Genomic DNA, 21,955 nt, shown 5'->3' on the forward strand with positions numbered 1-21,955 from the left:
CTGGGTAAGAAAATTGATGCCACTAGCGTCTCGATTCTTTTTTCTTTTCTTTTTCTTTTTCTTTTTCTAAGGTCATTTTGTTGTATATTTAAAGTTGTCGAGGGAGGATTGAGTAGCCTGCCGTACCTGTTCATCATGCTGTTTTGCAGCCCACGGGCGAAACGAAATGAAATAGACCACTCAAATTAAGCCCTCTCTTGAGATTACTGTATACACCCCTGGACGGACCACTATTGTGCATCATTCCATTTGCGAGATTAGATAGGAAGAAAGATTTTAAGAAATAATGTTAGCTAACATTACAAGGTTTTACCTCAGCAAGCTTTTTATAAACTAAATATGAGCAAATTGAAGATAAGTAAATAATCCCTCTTCCCTGAGGCAGTGAAAGTCTGGTGGATCTTATTTCATAGAAACCCGCTGCAGAATCAGGCTGTGGTAAAAAGGCAGCGCTATTGAAATTGAATTTGGATTATCCAGCGTGAAATTCTCCAGACTGGAGAGACTCGAATATTTTTCTGAAGTTGGCGTGTGTGCATGTCCTGCAGGGGAAGGAAGCAAAGCCAGAATTTCACACTCCTATCTGAAATGGTTTCAGAGATGTTATAAATGTGAGTTGTCACCAATGTTTTTGTCTTCAAAGGCATCCTTTGAAGCTATTTAAACTGTCTCTCTGCAGCTGCACTGCATATCATCATATTTGGAGTATGAAATCTCTTCACCTGTCCGTATAACTTTTTCTTCAAATAAAGGTTTTTTCAACTTTTCTTTTTCTTGACCACTTAATATAGTTGTACCTATTGAACTCCCAGTTTTGGAATGGATGTAGGTGACATTAAATAAAACTCCAGTCTTTCCTCAATGTAAATATCATTTGGTAAGGTGGATCCATCCCCTGGCCTCTTTACATGTCAGCGATGGCAATATGATGAAGAGATTAATACATACTCGCATTCAGAACACAAAGAGAAAGCTTAATCAATGGCCATGTTGTGTGCTTTTGAAAAGAAAATCTGAAAAAAATCCCCCAGAATAATTATATGTGAACAAAAATATTAATAGAAAGTTCATAGTAATTAAACTTAATTGTAGTGTTTTTTAAGCGTTTTATATACATTTCATATGACACAAAGCATCATACAGTGCTGCAAGGTGTCAGTTTGGCTAATGTCTTTCACAATTACTAAAGTAAAAGTAAAACTTGAAAGTATGATTTTTAAAAAAATATATGCTTGACTCTAATGCCATCAACAAGTGACAAAACAATAAAAGGGATGTTGTTTAAAGTTAAAAAACAAACAGAACTGATCAGTAATGTGATTGTGAATGCCACTGAGTCAGAGGAAAAGACTCCGCGGTACTTTCAGCTGCTCCCTTATTTCTGCTCCCAAAGGATCAGCACAGCAAATGTATCTGCATATTTGATTTGGCACACATTTTACATGAAATACCCTTATCCTCACATTTACCAGCACTAGGAGTTCATGAACAAGCCACCCTTCTTTTAGACTAGCTTCGTGTCTCTTGCCCATCTCAAACCAGGGGTCTTTTGGATGTAAGGTGAATGTGTTAACCGCTGCTATGCTCTGAAAGACTACAGGAGCAAATATTTCGGCAGCAGTTTTAAAAATTCTCAAACTAAAATTGCAGAGAATTTGGGCATCTGAAATTAGTAATTACTTTTAGGAGTCACAACCAGAATCTGTAATGGCATGGGGTTACATTAATGCATATAGCAAGGGTGATTTTCATCTGTGAAGGCACCATAATTATTAAAAAGATGTGCACAGATTTTGCTAAACCACACTCTGTGGCATAGTCCAAAATGAAAGGATGCTAAACTGGTTCTACCTACAATCCTACATTGACGAGTCATCCATGAGTCCTTTCCTGACATGGAAAACATTGTACAGTACATGGATACTGGGTCATGTTTGCATTAGTATTCCCCCTGGGTTAATTGAGAAATGTAAGAATGACAAAAAGAGACAGCATACGCATGCATACTGTGCATAATGTGCTTCAAGACTTGTTGCCCTTGTGCCCACAAGCATTGTCAACAGTGACACTAGAGTAGTGTAACTTCACTCTTTAGTTCCATCTGTCACTGTCACTAGAAGCAGTGTCCCTGTGTTTTCGGGCCTGTGTGTGCTTCAGCTGCCCCTTTACTGAATAAGGAATGGCGATTCTAGATGACAACAGCAAACATTCAAACCTTTCAGTGAGCTGAACAAGATTTGCAGTCTTAATCGTGTGTTTCTATCTGCTAATGTGACTGCATGCAGTTTAGACTTGTGTTGTAGAGAAAATAAGTAAAAGTCACACACGCCAAGTTGGTAAGATTGCAATCGCAACTGTGGCCAGGGCGCTCATACAAACACGAAGCTGACAAGTTCAAACACCATCAGATTAATGGGAAGGAGTGCATGTCTGAAAGGGCCGATTGGCGTCATAATGAAATTACAAATACAAATACAAATAACAAAGGAGGCCCCGCAGCTGAAACCCTATCTCAAGCGAGAAACGTTTGGCTTTTAAAACTACAGCAGTTGGTCTCCTCAGTTACCAGTCACAGGAGAGATGCTGGAGTGCAGCAATAAGCATTGGCCCTGTCCTAACTTTTTGGGATTTGTTGCTGGCATCAAATTCATTATTTTACATTGGGTTTAAAAATGTCTTTGAACTAGCTGTTGCATAGGCCACCATCTACTAATTTAATGAGCTGGAAGATGAGTGCATCCAGATCTGGGTGGTTTACCACCTCCAGTTTTGAAGGGTAGAAAAAACTTGTCTTGTGTTCAAGGGCTGTTTTTCAGCCAGCGACTAAGCCTTTATTTAACATTATTTTTGGATTCCCTTTCTCATCTGCTTATGTAACTTTTTTTGGGGGAGGGGGAAATAATGACCCATTACAGTTACGCTACTGGAGCTCTGCCCTTTTTTATTCTTGGACTACCCTGTCTTTGTGAAGTTAAGTTGTTTAGTTGAAATTAAGCGGCTATAATGTGAGTGGTTATTTTCCCCAGCGTGGCGGCACACAGCAAGCAGAATCTGATGACCGTGGCCAACCTGGGCGTGGTGTTTGGACCCACATTAATGAGGCCACAGGAGGAGACTGTCGCCGCCATCATGGACCTTAAGTTCCAAAACATTGTGGTGGAAATCCTCATTGAACACCATGAAAAGGTAACACACAGACTTTATAATCTATCAAATGCCTAGTGGAGTGCACTCTATAGACTGTATAAGTGTCTATGGGAATATCCTTCTATTGTATTCTATTGACTTTTTTTGATTGTACACACGTTAACTGCGTTGACTCTTCACATTGGATTCATCCTGCGAGTGCAACATTTTCTATACAACTGTTTTGCAATTCGCAGTCCACAACTATATTCACTAAAACCTAAGCACTGTAGGCAGCGCCAGGTAACAAGTGACAGCACGAAATGAAATCTGAGGTGACATGACATCAGTAAGCTGCTCACAGCACCTTGTTGTTTACCTACCTATGTGGTGCATAATTACTCGAAACTGACAGATTATAAATGTGCTAGTGCAGCAAAAAATGTGTTTGCGAGTCTTTTTTGGAACGGGGCGCTTTATTACTGTTAGAGGTTTTGTGTTTCGCTTCCTAAATTATTATTTGGTACTTCTCTGCTGGAACAGAAGTGCACGTACTGTACTATGTCTGACAGAAGAGTTTCATCTGGATCGAATAAGAGTCTCAATTAGGGGAGATGTGATGCTCTTTTCTTCTGCAGGTATTCTTGTTTTTGGTGAGGGTGGTTTATACGTGTGCATTGAAAACCTTTTTTTGCTTTCTTGAGTAAGTGTTCTGGCAAAAACATGCATCATACTAGATGATGGGGTAATTTGTGGCTATTGGAAGCTTTTCCGAGTTGACATAGAGCTCAGATAATGAAACATGCTCGGACAGAATACCCTTCACCCAGTTATTGAGGCGCAGAGAAGCTCGATGTTAGTTTAATTTACATATTTTTGTGTGGCTCTCCAATAGGGGGAGCCCTAAGTGCTTCTACCAGAATCAAACACATGGTTTTCTCTTCAATTTCAGCCTTTTGATTACTCCGTAGATTGTTGCACACATTTTATTACATTCAGAAAGGCCTGTCTGAATGCATTTATTTTGGTTGTGAGTTGTTTCATAACCTGTAGTTCACAGGATCATGTAATCTCCCCCAGAATGTCATTAATCGGTGTCAATCCTCAAACGGGGATAATTCTCCGTGTCAGAAGAGAAAAAGGTTTGAGATTAGTTTTCTAATCTGTTTGGAGCAGAGCTGCACTCGCTGCATAGAATCAGATGAAACCGGGAGCTCGTCGTGTTTATTTTCCTTCCAAGCTTCATTAAAATGAAGAAGAGGCGTGTTGCGAATAATGTCTCCACCCAAACTCACAAATCTAAAACGGGGTGTGAGAAAATACAGAAAAAACAACACCAGCAAAAACAACACCAGCCAGCCCCGCGCGCACCGCTAGTGTCCTTAGACTACCTAGAGGTATCCAGCACTGGCCGGGTGATAAAAGATGTAGTGTTAGAATGCAGCAAGAGCATTTTAGAAAGTACAGCATGTTTGAGCAGGGGAAAAGTTGAGCAGACAGACAGACGGGCATTAACTTCCCTCACAGCTGAGTCCCACTCCAGACTGTTGATACCCCCAGATACCAACAGTAGACTCTGCTTTACATTCACCTCCATCTGCAGAGAGAGGCGAGAGGGGAAGAGAGAGGCAGCACAAACTCTCAGCCATATCAGATTTCTCACTTTTTCTATCTGCCTCTCTCCTACAAACTTTTTCTCTCATGCCCCCACCCCCCCTCCCCCTCCTCTATCTGCCTCTCCGTTCACACTCTCGCTCACTTTCTCTCTCTCTCCTCTCCCTTCCCTACCTCCCTCCTCTCCTCATCTGTGATCCTTTCTGAGGCTCTGCTGAGACTTCCTCTTCTCTGCAGCCCTATTCTCTTTTAACTCCACATCTGAAGTTTATATGTAAACACGGGCCCGGTGTAAACAGGCTTTGCCAGTTGGCCAGTCCTCCTCAAGTCCAAACCTTGTTTATTTGACTTTGGGTCAATTTTTTTCGGAGGAAAAACGTCACCTTAACTTAGCCCTGGATTTCTAGATGGGGAAGTGATTATTTATTTATTTAGTTATTTTTTAATTTTTTGGCCACACACACACACACACACACACACACACATGCGCACACACACACACACGAATCTGTTCACATGCAGTTTTTAGGGTCCAATCAATGAGCAGCTCAACTTTTCCTAGGAGAACTTGCTGCTGCTGCAAATATCTTTTTCCATCCACAACTACATAAAGAGTGTGAGTTTTTCAAAACACATTGGTTCAGTTGAGGACATGCTGCAGCTCAACAGTCTAGGAGTATCTGCATTGTGTATGCTGTGTTTTGCTACAGACTTATTCACATGTGTATTCAGATCTTTACAGATGCTCCCGAGTCATGCCCTCTCTCACCTGCTGCCCCAGTGCTCTGTGCTCCCACGAGGCAGTCCAAGAAAATGAGTCGACAGAATCGGCCTTTGGCTGTCTACAATCCGCAAGCCCTTGACATTCAGAATGGTAAGAGATGTACAAGTTTGTACCTGTATATTTTCACATTTCTCGGTGTGTTAAATAAAAGGTGTTGTGAATGTGTTTAGGAATTTATTTATTTTTTTGCTCTAGAAGTTCAAATGCTCCTCACTTTAGCTGTAAAGCACTATAGTGATTCAGCAAGCATCTCACTTAGCATTTATTCATTTGTAGGGCCCAAGAGGTCTTAAGTGGCAACAAGTGAGTAATACCTGCCCTGAGACTTTTAGTAAGTGCAAATGAACTGAACATAAATCTGTTATGTTGGAAAATATTATTTTACTTCCATTTCCATGTGCGGATATGCGGATACACCACACAGCAACTCAATACATTTAGGCATGTAGATATGGTGAAGATGACCTGCTGAAGCTCAAACCGATAACTTTGATCGTCGCACGGTTGTCGGTGCCAGACAGGCTGGTCTATAGAATATAGCAAAGTATTTCAGAAACTGCTGATCTACTGGGATTTTCCCCACACAGTCATCTCTAGAGATTACAGAGATGAAACAAGAAAGAAACTATACAGTGAGGGTAAAAATGTATTGTTGATGTCAATGGAGAATAGCCATACTGTTTCAAGCTGAAAGGAAGGCAACAGTAACTACTGGTTACAACCAAGGTACGCAGAAGAGCATCTCGGAATGCACAACTCAGTAAGTCATGAAGCAGATGGCCTGCAGCAGCAAAAGACCACGCTGGATGTCGGTCCTAAGCTACGAACAGGAAACCAAGGCTGCTGCTGGACCAAAATGGAAAACTATATAGACTTTGCCTGGTCTGATGAGTCTCGATTTCTGTTGCAGTATTCAGATAACAGGGCCAGAATTTAGTGCAAACAACATGAAAGCATAGAGCTGGCCTGGCTTGTATCAGTGGTTCGAACTGGTAGTAGTGCAGTGGTGCAGAAAATATTTTCTTGACACATTTTGGGCCAACTAGTACCAACTGACCATCATTCAAAAAGCCACTGTTTAGCTTAGTATGGCTGCTGACTGTGTCTATGCCTTTATGACCACAGCATGCCCATCTTCTGATGGCTGCTTCCAGGAGGATAACGCACCACGCCACAAAGCTCAAATCGTCTCAAACTGATTTCTTTTACATGACGATGAGTTCACTGTACCCAAATGGCCTCTACAGTAGGGCTGGGCCATATCATACCGTTCACGGTAATACCGGTATAATGTTGGGCAATGATAAGAAAATGAAATATCGCGATAGATTATGGGTAAAACGCGCATGCGCAGTGCCTTTGTTTTCATACGCACATGACGGAAAATGAGAAGGTCGAAAGCGGATCGTTGAATGAAACGGGTGAACCAGAATTGGTTTGTAAAAATGAGGCAACTTCAGTGGCGTGGAACTGGTTTAGCTTTCGTCCGTCAGATACACAACAAAGCACTATTTTTGGTAGTGCATGCTAGCGGCCGTCGTTATTACCGTGTTTTTTTGGAAAATACGGCACACTTAAAATCAATCCTTTGATTTTTCTGAAAATAGACAGTGCCCCTTATAATCCCGTGTGCCTTATGTATGAATTCCGGTTGTGTTTACTGACCTCGAAACGATTTTATGTCGTACACGGCGCTCGAAAATCTATCAAATGTTTGAGTACGACTTTGCTAAGCTACAAAGCCGCACCGCTTGATGGATTGTTGGAGCATTACGGCTATCGTAGGCAGACGCCTCGCGGAGTGATACGTACTGTGCTTCAACATAATATTACCGTATTGTGTGTGTATAACCTCTTTTTAAGTTTTGTGGATATTATGCATGGTTATGCTGAGGATATGTCAGCCAATTTCCACTGGAAATGCCTTTTGGTTAAACTGTCAGCAAGGAATTTGCACTGTTACATTTTTAGATAACTTTAATGCACATAAAAAAACAGCTGCTTGTTTAAGTGAAAATATATTGATGTTTGGGGGGTTTTTTTGCACTAACAAAGGTGTGGAGTTGTAAAGTATTTTGTCTAGTGTTAATTATATTGTCAGTTATATCGTTATTGCAAATTTTCAAACGTATATCGTGATAAATATTTTTGGTCATATTGCCCTGCTCTACTCTACAGTCACTAGATCTCAGTTCAATAGAGCCGCCAATTTGCAGCCAAAAGAATTTTCTGCAAATTTGTGACGCTATCATGTCAATATGGACCAAAACCCCTGAGGAATGTTTTCAGCACTTTGTTGAATCTATGCAGCAAAAAATTAAGACAGTTCTGAAGGAAGAGGGGGGTCTACGCTGGTTCTAGGTCTACACAAGGAAGCTGCCAGTTGAGATTCTGTTGAGGGGCAATTTAAAATCCAACATGTATTGTCTTAAAGAACCTAAAAAGGGAAAACTTTAGTGCTAATTTATTTTAGTGCTAATTTGTACACTCATACTCTAACATATTTTGTGCATTAATTATCATAATAGAGTGTTGCCAGGTTGTGAGGTGCACCAAGGAGGTTAGGCTTTATGTAATACAGTGTTGTTGAACAGAAACACAAAGTCAAAATATCCAGAATTATCATGAAGTCGAATCAGCATCTTTCTAATGGGCGGTTTAAACAAAAACTAAACATTATCACTGTCGGATGCATTCAGGCAACAATATTAGTATCCATTAGTTTGAGGTGGGTGTAACAAATAAACTGGCAACTAAGTGTATTTACCGCTGATCCCTGCTGAGCTCTAAATCACTCACTCTGTCTGTTCCCTTATGAGTGCTATGCAGAATAACAGTGTCTACAGATGACACACTAAACTTAATCACCTTCTTTCTCTAATACTGTTTGAAGGGATTTGCATCTGGGTCTTTTCTGTGTTTTTGTTTACTTAAAAATTTACTTTCTCTAAAGATTGACTGGGAGACTGCAGCATAAGAGAGTCCCACTCTGGTACATCAGGAGAGCTGGTCACCTGACCCACTGACCCAAACACTCTAACTCTAGCAGTTTCTGATCCACAGCCAGTTAAATCCCCCCCCCCCCACACACACACACACAATACCAAAGGAGTCTAAATCTGCTTACCAGATTGCCTCTCTTTGTCTCCCTTGTGCTAGCTTTTACTGTGGGGTATTTTAATATCAGGGATGAAAGGCATAATCCTTTTTTAACCTTTGTGTCTTTTATATGGGTCCCACATAATAAGAGTAAAAGCAATTTAAGAATGCTGAAGTGGGTAAGAGAGAGCAGTGTTTATGTATGCGTGTGACTCTTCTTATGATTCTACGTGCCGTGCTGGGTGTCTGATATCCTCGCAGATGTGACGGCACGCTATGCGTAGAGAGGTGCTTTAATCAGAGTATTTGTGTCAGGAAGCTTTCCAACAACTGTGGTTTACAAGGCTCTTATTCTCAAGATGATTACAGATCACTTGCATGTTTGTTACTGATTTAATTAAAATGTAAAAGGTGCTAAAGATTTAGCTGCCAGTTTATTACTGTTGGGTGTGTTTTGCTTTTTTTAATATTTATTTCATCAGATGTGATCTTTTTCTTAGAGCACTTTACAAAAAAATGTACTGTCAAAATCTGTAGATAAAATTATATAATAATGCATAAAATAAATTGAACTCATTCTCATTATAAAGTGGTCTCAAGTTTAATCAATAGATTTTTTTTAACTTTTAACTTTAACTTTTTTCCACTAGAGAAGCTTTGCATAATTTACAGTATAAATTAATCTTTGGTGCAGACCCTCAGGCCATCTTCTGTCTCTTACAACCAGATTTATATCCTGACATCACCACCTTCTAAGCAAACTTTCTTTTGGTGGGTTTCCACCTCTAAACAAAAGACTTGAACAGTAGGCTAGCAACAATATTCTGCTCACATCTAGTGCTGCGTATAAGAAGCAAGTTGTAACAACAACTGCTTCATTTTTCACCATGACAATGATCCCAAACAGACTGCCGGCGCAGTAAAAGCATACTTGGATAGAAGAACTCACAGTGTAACACTGTTGGTCATCGATTGGCCTCCCCAGAGCTCGGGCCTCAATATTATTGACGCAGTGTGGGATCATCTTGAGAGAATAGTGCCAGCAGCCAACATCCAAAGAAGAGCTTTGAATGTCCTTCAAGAAGCCTGGAGAACTATTCCTGAAGCAGCTGCCTAAGAAAGATCAGGCTGTGTTCATAACAAATATTGACTTTCAAGTTCATTAGAAATGTACAAACTCTGTTTTTGGCCTATATATTGTACTTCCATGTATGTTTGCACATGTTTCAATAAATCACTGCACACATTTCCTATTTTATTAGCAAAATATAAAGAAATGAGGGTGGCTCAAGAGTTTATCACTGTACTGTACACAAAGCCAGTTCTTAGACATTTTCATAATTGATGTATTTATCGGGGGAGAGATAAATGTTGTATTTTGTGGTTTTGTTTTTTTTGTTTTTTTACATTTATCCTTTTGTGCCTCCCTCATCTCCTAAAAGCACAATCTTTACGTCACAGTAAAAGTGAAAAACAAGAGCTCGGCTCTCCCAGCTGTCTCTTAGGTTCCTGTCTATGACTTCACAAGTGTAACGAACAACACAAACTTGGTTGTAAGTCTCGCCTGCTTTGACAGCAGTTTGATTTACAAAGTCCCTTGTTGATGCAGGATTGTTTTCATGTGTTGATAAATTATTCATCTGTTTTATCGTCGGCGAGCTTGAGCAGACTGAACCTTTTACCATTGACTAAAATTATTTAAAAAGATGTAATTAACTCAAACAAACACATGTTAATTGTTTATCCCAGTGTCAACAGTGGGAGACAGTTCCAGCCCAGCTCCAGATGAGACCTCAATGGGCAGCAATGAATCTGTGTCATCGCAGTCATCATCAGCCTCGGCCTCAGAGGTGAATATGGAGAAGAGTGACCACGCCCCTCTTAATGCCAGCCTCTCCTCAGGCAGCAACTCCGGGTGAGTTCTTCACTAAGTCTCAAATCGATATGTCGCATGCGGGCGCTCAGAATGCATGTTTGTGAGGTGAGATCTTCAGCTATCAGGCCACAAATGAAAATGATTTCAAATTAGTAGTGCTTCACATCAAGTTATCCCATTCTCAAAGGTAAACTCTGTTTTTAATAACTAATGTTTGATTAGAGTGTTTTCTAATTAACTGGTCTTTGCTTCCAAAGCACAGCTGTTAGTCTGGTAATCAGTCTTTGGGCCAATTTCCTCTCACTTAATGTATTGATTCATTTAACATATGAATCGTTGAACTTCTCAGAAGTGTAGGGGATGATTCAGAGGAAAAGGCAAACTCCAAATAAGAGAGAAGGACATTATTTTAATTGTAGGCTTTTTATTCACTTGCATTTTGTATTGACGTGGTTACTGTGATTCTGTGAGAACCTGTTCTTATGTATATTCATATTCTTTTTAGTCTCTTGTTAGTGTTTTTGGAGCAGAAATCTTCCATTAAATCAATTGGATTTTAGGTTTTTTGTCTTCCAGTTCAAACCGGTGTAGTTTAATCAGACCATCGGGGATTCGATGCTCCCCTCGTCCAGTTTGAAAACGTCCTTAGAAAAGCACATCTTTTAGCAACATGTTAGCGTTTGATTCAGGGCACCGTTGGTCATCCTCAGCTGGCAGAAAATTGAAATGCCCTTTCACACCCTTTCAGTTTTGCATCATCTGGCTCGACAGTAACTTTGATGCACACTTGTGGAGTAAAATGAAGAATGAAATACTTTGAATATTGGCGCACATATTTCAGCAACAACCTGAGAATAGCGACTCTAAGCCAAAAGTCCAGCAACTTCTTCCTGTGGACATTATTAAAAAGGAAATTCATGTAAACACTTTGGGTTTCATTCATCATGGGAAGCAGTTGCACTTTTCTGCACTTAGCAGCTGCATCTCAGCTCCCTCTTTACAACTCTGGGCAAAAAGCATACTTGGCAAGATAAAACAATCATTATTAATAATGCACACTTACCTATTTTTGAACATTGTGAATCGTGGAAAACGAGCATCTCAGTTCTCGTGTGAATCACGCGTTTGCTAACCTGTAATGCACATTACGCAGTTGCCATTTTTGAGTTTAATTAAATAACAGATTATTCAAGGTAAAGTGGAATTAATTATTGGAGTGTCAGCCCCATTGTTCTTGCTATTACTCTTTTGTACTAGATGGGAAATGCATTAATAGCTGGAATCCATTGCCATGCCTCTCTCCCTCTCTCTCCCTCGCTGGCTTCTCCTTTCTGTCCTCACTGCTAAGTCCTTGGTCCTTTTTGTTGTTTTCAGCCTATGACTTGTCTTGAATGCTGATGTGAGAGATGAATTATTGGGTTATGCTGCAGATGTTAGACTCTCTGCTGTGTCATGTCTACACATTCACCTTGGAATAGACTTGTCTTTTTTTCCCTCATTCACTGTCCCTCTCTCCTTTTCCATCAGCTGAAAAGAGTTGTAAAATAAAAACAAATCCTCCTCACACCTTGACAGAGGACAATGTGATTCTTCTCTCTGTGACCTCTGTGGGTGCCTGCCCGCCTGTGAGTGTAGGCATGTTTAGTTTTTTTTCTAAGTTGCAGGATTAGACGGACAAGGCTCTATAGCCCTTATGTAACCAACTCTATTTTTTTCCCCTGTGGGTATTTTATTTATTTATTTTTTTGTGCTTTCCCACATATGTGGCATCATGTTGGAGGACGGAAGGAGCAACCAGGAGGAGGTCGTAAATCTCGGCTCTTATTTGTTTGGGAGACAGGTGGCCGTGCGTTGGCCGTGTAAATCGTATTGACATTGGGGAGATATTCATCTTGTTTACCCTTATAGCCGCAGCCCCTGTCCCTTTATGAAGACTTGCGCCATATGTCACAGGGTGTCGCCCTGGCTTTGTTCGCTCATAAATCTTAGCATGTGAGATGGTAGAGACCTGTTAGCACAGCAGCTCTCTGGCGTGGAACCCAGGGATTCGGCGTGAGTCGTAGCCAAAAAGAGCAGTAGGGATGGCAATTGCTGCATTACTTCCAGCCACTCTCAGAAATGTGTTATCTGCTCTCTGGCGTGCTCAAAGGCGCACCTGGAAAGCAACATATTTTAGTCTCTGTCCTGCAGCATGGCAAAAATCTGCATGGTCATACAAAAAAAATGCATCCTGACTCACTGTATCATACAGTAACTCTTTGTGGGTATTTGCACGATTTATCTTCTCTGTCTACTTCCATGTCTTGCCTCATTTCTCCTCTTCTCCCTGAATTCACTCACAGCTTCTCCCAGCGGCTCAGTTGCCCGAAGTGCTGCCCAATGAGGTTACATTTTCTGGCCTTTTTTTTGTTTTGTTTTTTTGGCCTCCTTCTATCTCTGTGCTGCTGCCCCACCTCCAGCCCTCCAAGCCTCCCACTGGCAGACAGCTGTGGATCATAAAATGGTGGATCAGAGCTTATTTCCTGCCCACCCAAACTGGAGATTGCTGGGCGAGCAGCTCGGCTATAGGTCTGATCCCACTTTCTACTAGAAACAGTACTAAATCCCACCGCTGCCTTTCGTCCTTTGGTAGAAAGACGGTCGATAGCCCCGCTCATCCCCATGTTAGCTCCACGCCAGGATCAACAAGGCTTGGATCCTCCAGGCTGAAATTCCTGCAGTAATGAGAAGCAGCAGCCCTCTGCTGTGCAATGCGTGATAACGTGTGATAACCCCAATGTTTATAACGATAAACCAGAAGACCTCCAGGTGCTGTTCACTTTGAAATTCCGTGTTTGCAATATTGTTTGAGTTTGATATAATGATGCCCTTTAGTTTTTACAATTTGCCCTCTGCTCAATATAATATACATACACATCCTCACAACTTAATACTCTTAAAGAAAACTCTTGTGATAAATATTACCGGCATCTGAAAGGGGATTTTCATCCAGGCCTTTCATGCACTGCATTTTCAAGTCCCTATTTACTGTATTTAATCATCTTTACAGAAAAGGCTTAGCTAGGCCTGTGACGGGTAAAAAACAACGAAGAGCAATTCATGCTCGATGCTATTTTTGCTGAAGAGAAACGGTAAACGATTTCCCTCGCTTTGGCTTAGCTGTAATTGTGAAAGCAATTTTTGGATAAATCCATTTACCTCTGATGTATTTAACAAGTTTCTAGGGCAACCATGTGGCGTTCCCTGATTTCCCTAACTGTTTATTCTGTTATTATTATTTAGATATCTGTTTATTTTAAAGATCTTCACAGAGCTGCATAATCCTCTTCCCAGCTGTGAGAAACAGTCAGACAGATCATTTAACTTTTCTGAAATATGTGGATGTTGACATTTTCTCCTTTCAATATCATCTAATTTTGGATATGGCGTGTATGTGAGTGAGTTCACCTGCTGGTGGGTCAAGTGTTGGCACTCCTCGGCTCTCCTCTCTTTTGGCTTCGACCCAGGCGGACAGTGGTTGTGCCTGGGACCAGGTTAATGAGTGGATTTGCTGCACTGCAGCGCACTGTCCCCCATGCTGATGTGGAGCAGCTGAGCACCACAGTGGCCCCACACTGCTGCAGAGCTATAAATCACCCACAGTCAGGCCAGGCCCAAACAGAACAGCCACCGCTGGGGATGGACAAGAGCACTGAGAGAAGCAGCGGAAGAAATGAGGGAAGAAAGCAACTACGGGAGGCGAGGGGGTGGCGTGGGACGAAAACGTGAGCACAGCGCTGTGTTCACCTCCACCTATGTCCACATAACATCCCCAGCCATGTTCTCCCTTAAGGCTATCTCTCCCCCCACGTCTACTAGTGCCAACGTAACCACTATTCACAACATCCTCTCAACCTCCAGCCCCTCCCCAGCTGCTCCCTCTAATTGCCTTTATTAACGTCTCTATGGGAGCGGCAGCTAGGAGCAATTTGCTCATTATGTGCTGTATTAGCACTGGCCCTGGGGCAGGCATGGAGCACAGAGGGATGCCTGGCTGAGACTCCTGCTCTCCTCTGCTGCACTCTCCCTTTATCAGGACCCCTACCTCAGTCCTTCAGGTCGGCCATAGACTTGTTGGCCCTGACAACGAGTGTAAAGCACAGCTACTACTGCAACAGATAAAACTACAGTCAACGTGTGACTGTGCAGAACCTGCGCTCACTACTGTAGGTACAGGTTTTACCAAGAAAAGAAACGCATAATGGCTTGAGAACCTCTTCACGGGGTACACACACAAAAATCAGCTCAAGATGGTGACGTTAACTAATTAAAGTTTTCCTTCTGATTTTGCTATATTGTATATCTAAATGTTATATTTAATGGAATCTGGTGAAATAAAATTAAATTGATCGGTATATGTTTAGTTTACACCAAGCACATTTTCCTCACAAAAAAATCGCATTTGAGTAAATAAACCTTTGAGTTCATATATTTCAATTGCATTTATATTATAATGCTGCGTGAACAAGAACATTAATGCTGGTATCGTGTTGTTTTCATGGAAATGTGACTCCGTGCTATAGTGTAGTATGCCAACATTACTGTATGTATAAGATGTCCTTAGCCTTAATCTGCATTCTTTTTGATGGCCAGCAGGGGGTGACTCTTCTAGTTGCAAAACCAAGTGATTGTACAGAAGCCTGTGGTTACATGAGCCTACTTCTCTTTTGATTTATGACCTCACTAAACGCTAATTCTAAGTCTAAATGTTTCGTTTTGTTCTTTATGGTTGAATTAAGAATTAAATAAACTATAAATTGTGCAATATTCCAGTCAGAGACGCCCCTTTCTCATAGTGTTCAAAAAACAAGTCGTCAGCGGCTAAAAATCCAAAGCGGGAAACCGATGGATTACATAATGCTGACCATAATTTCAGTCAGCAGACGACACTATGGAATCTGTGGTGACTAAGCTGCTCTGTTTTATTTGCAGATCTGCCACAGCAGCAGCCTCCTGCTCTGCTCCTGGATCGTCAGGAGAGCGTCAAACTGCTGCTACCAAAGCTACTTCTGACAAAGAAAGGCAAGAGGAAAGGTAAGACAGGGCTCTTTGCTAGTTTCTTCTCTAATTTCGTAATTGCAGTTGGCCTCTCTTCCGTGCTGTTTTGTCTGAATTGTTCACTATCACGCTCGCATCATGTTTGAATGTCATGCGGAAAAATTCTTTCGCTCTCTTTCCCTGTTTTAAATCACTTCCTCCGTTACTAACTCGCTGCTCTTATCTTGCGTGTCTCAATCGTCTAGCATCAGCGCAGCTTTTCACATCAATATTTTCCTTCTTTTTCTTTTTAATGTTGTTCACTCTTTGTGTGATTTGGTTACCTTTGATGAATTGAATGCCACACAAGCATTGGCCATAGCAGCAACCTTCTCCTTTGTCAAGCCTCAAATGGTACCTTGAGAGAAGTGGATGGGACTGTGCACGCAGTCAGCCCATTGCACTGATCAATTGCCCTGCCTGCCTCCAAATAAATGCTCAGTTCATTCTCGGTGCCTTCAGATGTTGCTGAGGAGTATGCAAACAGCGTGGTAATTCTATGGGCAATCCATCAATGTTGTTTTCATCGAAATAAAAGTCTTCGTTTTTCCAAATGCGGTTCCACATGAGTGCATTCTTCCAAAATTCTTCTGAATTCAGGAACTTGGCTGAGCATTGTTGTATTGACAACTCTGTGACCACAAACTTTTTTCAGTTTGTATATCTTCTTTCTCCTTTCTCATCCTACATTGTTGCCTCTCTGCAGAAAGAATATGAAATATTTATCAGGGCATCGTGCGTTGAAGGCACAATTTCTACATGGTAATGTTGCTGGCGTTCGAGATAACACTTTGCAATGGTGGGCAAAACAAGCTTTCTGTGGAGACTGTTTTTATGTTTTTGCCAACCGAATGGCATAAATACGTCTTTTTACTAACCTTTGCGGTGCGATGAATATGGTTTCTTTGACGGCGCTCTTTTACATCGGGCTGATTTAAAATGCAGCTTCTGAGCTCACAAATGGGAATTTAAAAGCCGAAGCGCTGCGGAGGGAGATTTCTTTTCTACCTGTGTTTGTGTGCAAACCTACTTTAGAATCCCCCTGCTACTTTTTAATTATCTCACCATAGATGGTTGTCTGCTGCGCAGACCTGATGTGTGCTTTCCTTTTTGGCTGTACAAAATCTGCTGCAAACAGTGCTGCATCCCATTGTGTCTGAGCACACACACACGCACATGTGCTTGTAGCTGTGTTTTGACTCGCTCCTTGGACTGTCTAGACTAGAGATAGGGCAAGACAAGGCTGTGTAGTGGCCCAGCTCCTCTCTCAGTACTTTTTTTTTCTTATTTTCCAACCTGGCCCATTTCTGCTGTTTCAGGCTAGTGAGTGAATGAACAAGCAGGCCCCGGGCCCAGATTGAACTGTGCGGTAATCCTTCCCAAAGCTCCGCCAGCTCACTGATTGCCTTCATTTTTCAGTGTCACCAGCAGGAAAGCCAGGGCAGTGTACCCATGTGAGGCTGAGCACGACTCTGAGCTCTCCTTCCACGTCGGCGACATATTCAACGGTGGTAAGTGTTATCGCCTACACCAGTCGCTCACTCAGAACCAGCCCTGGCATATTGGATTTGGAGGAAAACCGAACAGCCAATCTGATCTTCAATTGAACGGAGAGATGAGACAAGGAGGGGGGAGAACAGGGAGGGCTGCGCAGGAGACACAGATTTGGTCTGTGGTGTCTCTGAGTCGAAGCTCAACTGAGCTTTAATCACTCATAGAGGAAATGAGGATTTTTCGAGTCCCTATTTTTTATATTTTTGTGAGAACCCTCCTTTATGAGACACAGATAGTATAAAGTGTATATACTGAATTATGTACAAGCAAACCTGCTTGTGGAGATGCTTTTGATATGACCTAAGAATTTATTGGTTGTTGTGATCACGTAGCTTTACATTTTTGCACTGTTTGAAATGGGTGCAACTGTATTTTAGTGTTGGTGTGAGGAGTACATGCCATTCAAAACATGATTACAGTAACAACACTTAATTTATTAGAAAGTGGATTTATAAGTATTAAGAAAATAATAATATTTTAAAAGTCAGATTAAACCATCCTCTGTTTTATTTTTCTCACGTTTTAAATAACTATCTTGTTGAAGTTGTTTCTTTTGGATTTTAACATAAATCTCCAGTGATCCTGTTAAGAAAGTTTGGGCACATTCTGTACAGCTTTGTTTACTATCTGTGTGTCCTTCAGCACTTAATCTGGCTTCAAAGGAGGCGACTGACATTGTTACATAAATGTTACGTGCCGAGGTTTTAATCAACTAAACATCTACTTGCTGTGTCTTCAAAACCCTTGACATTTTGCTGCACTTCTATTTCTAAATGTATTTGTGGTCTTAAGTCAGCTGGAGCATAGCAGATGTGCAGAAGGTCAAGAGGTCTGACTCTTTACCAAGTCTGTGTATATGTGTGAAGACAAAGTTGACATATATTGATGTTTCCTAACCCTTAAAATTAGCAGAACATATCTGCATTTCTTATTTGCTTATAATTTATTCTCTTCGATTCTTCGATTCTTAGCCACCTTAGAGACCTAAAGTTTTTTGTTGTTGTTCCATTATACTATACAATATATAACAGTTCAAAACATAGTGGATGCAAACAGCCCTTTAACAACAGTCCTTGCACTGGAAGACAGGTCCCAGGGGCGGAGACATGGGGTGGCTTTGGCAATGAAAGCCTGAAGTCTTGACCCCCCTCTAGCCAACCCACGCAGTCAGTGGTGGTGAAGGGGGGGGGGGCTACATTCACACTAAAAAGAACTGGAGTTATGTCCAGTTTGTTTTATCTTTCCAGCAGAAAGTTTTTGCAGAACTTTTCTCTGTGTTCCACGTTTCCATATTTTGAACACATTTTAGCATTATTTTAAAAGCATGAGTACGATTGAAATTGTTCTCATCCTATGAGTTTTATTGTAGTTTTTCAGTCACGCGACTGCTAAACACGTGACATTAACTTATCTGACATTTTGGACGTGTCACAATGTACGGTCAAGTAAACAAGGCCCCAGTCACACAGATCTAGAGATCAGTCCATGACCATCTGGCAACCGACGATTGTGAGTGGAAAATGTGTGTTGCCTCCACTTCCTTGCGATTGTGTTAGTTGCTAACAGATTGCTGTGGTGGCTGGTGGCTTGCATGGAACATGCCCAGCTTATCTGCAACTACTTTCTGCTTTTATTTTGGAGGCAACATTTTCTGTTTCCAGTTTGTATTGCACTTTTTCCAAGTTTTACTGCGACTTTGCTAGTAGTTACCTACCTTAGCCTACCAAGCACACTAAGGGCAACAATCTGCTAGAGACTAACACGATCACAAGCAGGTTTTTGGTGCAACACCTTCCTTGCAATTGATTCCATCAAGTGTTGGTAAACAGCTGCCAGAAACCACTTGTGAACTGGTTAGAGGTTCAGTGTGTCTTTTATATATATAATACACATTCAAGCTTCGTCTTCCGTCATACAGCTTCAACTCTCCCTGGTGTCTTCTCCTGAAAAATGAAGAAATAAGCCCAGAATCTTAGTTTCTTCCTCTTCTTGTGCAGAAACATCAGGACCAGCTCATCATCACTTAATGTCAGCTTAATTTTTTTCACGGTGCATTTTTTAAAAACTAATTTTCTGGAAAAAATGCAAGGTGTTTAAAGTGTATATGTTACACAGCAAGTCTGCATCTGGAAAATTGTGAATTTCTTGTCACTTTTTTCCAATGCGCTCAGTTTGAAATGGTGCTATGATTTAAAAATGAATGTCATGTTGTTTTTTACAAGAGCTGACATGAGGGATTGGGTCCATAACCTCATCAGGAAAATGCTCACTCAAGTCACAGAGTAAGAGACCTGAGAGGCATGTTTTCATGGACTTTTATTTAGCTGGGCTTTTTTTTTTTCTAGCCGCAGCTGTCGCCCCCTGCTGGTCGTTCAACTCATCGGTCCCCAACCTTTTTTGCGCCACGGACCGGTTCATGTCTGACAATATTTTCACAGCCCGGCCTTTAAGGTGTCACGGATAAATACAACAAAATAGAACCAGTACTGTTACCAAAAAACAGAAGATTTATTCATAACACATGAGAAAAGACACAGGGAAACCAAATTAACGATAAAAATGATTAAAAAATAACACTAAAAACCCCGAAAACCATGAATTTCATACCTGAGCCTCAACTCTCGCTGCCCAGTACCAAACGACTCACGGTCCGTGGCCCGGGGATTGGGGACCGCTGGTTTAACAAACATAGATTTAAAGCTCCTCTGCATTTGCTTCCCTTTTCACAACTAACTGTTACACCACTCATTATGCACTTCATTTAATGCCACCACAACTCAACAGATAAAACGTATATGGTGAGGTGACGTCAGATACTAGATGTCACAGAGATCGCAACAATTGTCTTTGAAATTCCCATTCTGTTCAGGAAAAAGTGAGATATTAGTTTCTATTTCACTTTAGCAAGCCTTCTAAAAGCGGGCTGTTTTGCTTTGAGGTTTGGAAATGACTTAACTTGTCTATACCCATATGAAAGGTTTTTTTGTTTTTTAAGTTCTTATTTCTTTCAGTTTTGAGTAAAATGACTAAACTGAAAGGGCCGAAAGAAAACAAAATGACCACTGGATTTAAAGTAAATTTGTATGGTCTTTTTTGCAGCCTGGGATTTGCTTTCTGACATATCTGTCCTGCTAACAGGGTCACAGTGTAGTTTATTGTAACTGAATAATCGCTGTATCCTCCTTTAAACCTCTGCCCTCCACACTCTCTTAACAGTGTACTCACTGGAGGCCCAGTGTCCTCTGTCTCTCTCCCACCCTCATCCCCTCCCATGCTGTTGTTCCCCCCCGTCAGTGACACTGTGTCCTCTCTTGCAGTGACCCAGTCGAGGGAGCCGGGCTGGCTGGAGGGGGAGCTGGAGGGGAAGAGGGGCCTCATCCCTGAAAACTATGTGGAGATGCTGTAGAACCAAAAGGAAATATTTATGGACATTTCATCACGTTCGCCGAGGGAAGTATGGGAAGATGCACGTGCCTCGATAGCCTCGTTCAATCGAAGCCCTGAATTTTCTCAATCAGTAATGACAACACCATATGATGTTATTGGTGCATTTTTGTTTGTTTGTTTGTTGCTGGCAAGTAGACTTTACAATGCATTTGCAAGCATGTTTATGTGTTTGTTCATTTTAGCCAAGTGTTCACCTGATTTTTGACAATTGTAATTGCAAAATGGGATTGCACTTCCAGTGCTCTGCTGTATATGAAGATGCTGTAGCCTCTATCCAAGGAACTTAGCAGAACCAGAGGAGAAGCGTCTCTCTAAGCGCCCTCTGCCCTGTTATACATGGTATCCATGAGCTCAAAGTCAAAGGGTGATCTTCAGAAACCACAAAGTAGAATGACAGCACTCAAAACCACTGTAACATTGACCCCCTCACAACCCGCCACAGCCCTTGACATTGATCCACGCAAATTTGTTTGAGATACCCTTTGTGCCTTCACAGTCAAAGCACCCGGTGTAAACATGCGTACGGGTATGTATGAAAACGATCGGGCGAACTTTTCATTTATACGCTTTTGCGATGTTCTGTTCTTTTGAGAATAGCTAGACATGCAAAAGGAGGCACACTGCTGATGTAATTGTATTTTGTGTAATTGGCGCATTGATTGCACGTTTTGTTTTGTTCTTCTTCTTTTTTTCTCATTTTAATTTACAGTGCCGTATCGTTGCTGCCGAACTTTTTCAGAAACGCCTCTTAGCCACCCGATGGAACCTGTTGGGTTAAACACTAACACCTGACAATCAGCCGCAGTCGATTTCAGCAGGTGATCGAAACCAAGTGTTTTTCTTCTCAAATCCTCCGTCTGGTTTGTTGTTTTTCGAGTTCAACGTTACTCAGGTTCTTCAGAGCAAAGGAATGAGACACTCCCAGAAAGTCTGAATTTTGACTTTTATTAGTTCTTTATTAACTTATCGGAAATGTGTGTTTTATTGTGAGCGAGACCACGAAATGCAGTACTTTGAAATATTTGTACCGTTTCGCATCCATCGAGTGTACAAAGCCCTAAAGAGTTACAACCAAGTATATTTACTGCGCTAAGTAATGGATGGGTTTTTTTAGGTTGTCATTTAGATTTGGTTTTAGCATGTGCGCACACCATAATACATTTTATCCTTCAGCTGTTCAGCGAAACACTTTCATTTGTCTGAGAGCTTTGGTTCAGCTGATTGTTTGTGTTTGCAGCTGAGGTTACAATAATTTAAGACAATGATTTATGACGTTTGTAAAGGTTCTTGGCTTTTCTCTCTCTCTTTTTTAAAATTTACCTTTGGGTAACTTCTTGATCAATGTTAAACAAATAAAGATATCTATTTTTGTTCTTTCA

The 21,955-nt window shown here is 41.2% G+C and overlaps 1 protein-coding gene across 2 annotated transcripts in view; it reads left to right on the forward strand.

Annotated features, from left to right (window-relative positions):
• Positions 1 to 21,955, forward strand: part of arhgap10 (Rho GTPase activating protein 10) — a 51,504-nt gene extending 29,549 nt beyond the window's left edge. Inside the window, exons 18-23 of one of the 2 annotated variants that reach the window (XM_026171355.2) lie at positions 3,027 to 3,186; positions 5,473 to 5,614; positions 10,373 to 10,538; positions 15,471 to 15,572; positions 16,995 to 17,086; positions 20,447 to 21,955. In XM_026171355.2, coding sequence (XP_026027140.1) covers positions 3,027 to 3,186; positions 5,473 to 5,614; positions 10,373 to 10,538; positions 15,471 to 15,572; positions 16,995 to 17,086; positions 20,447 to 20,535 — 751 coding nt within the window. In that variant the 3' untranslated portion in view covers positions 20,536 to 21,955. The remainder of the gene's footprint in view (positions 1 to 3,026; positions 3,187 to 5,472; positions 5,615 to 10,372; positions 10,539 to 15,470; positions 15,573 to 16,994; positions 17,087 to 20,446) is intronic. The other variant, XM_026171357.2, reaches the window with a different exon arrangement.

Source organism: Astatotilapia calliptera, chromosome 6 (assembly GCF_964374335.1).
Source record: "Astatotilapia calliptera chromosome 6, fAstCal68.1, whole genome shotgun sequence".
Lineage (NCBI taxonomy): Eukaryota > Metazoa > Chordata > Actinopteri > Cichliformes > Cichlidae > Astatotilapia > Astatotilapia calliptera.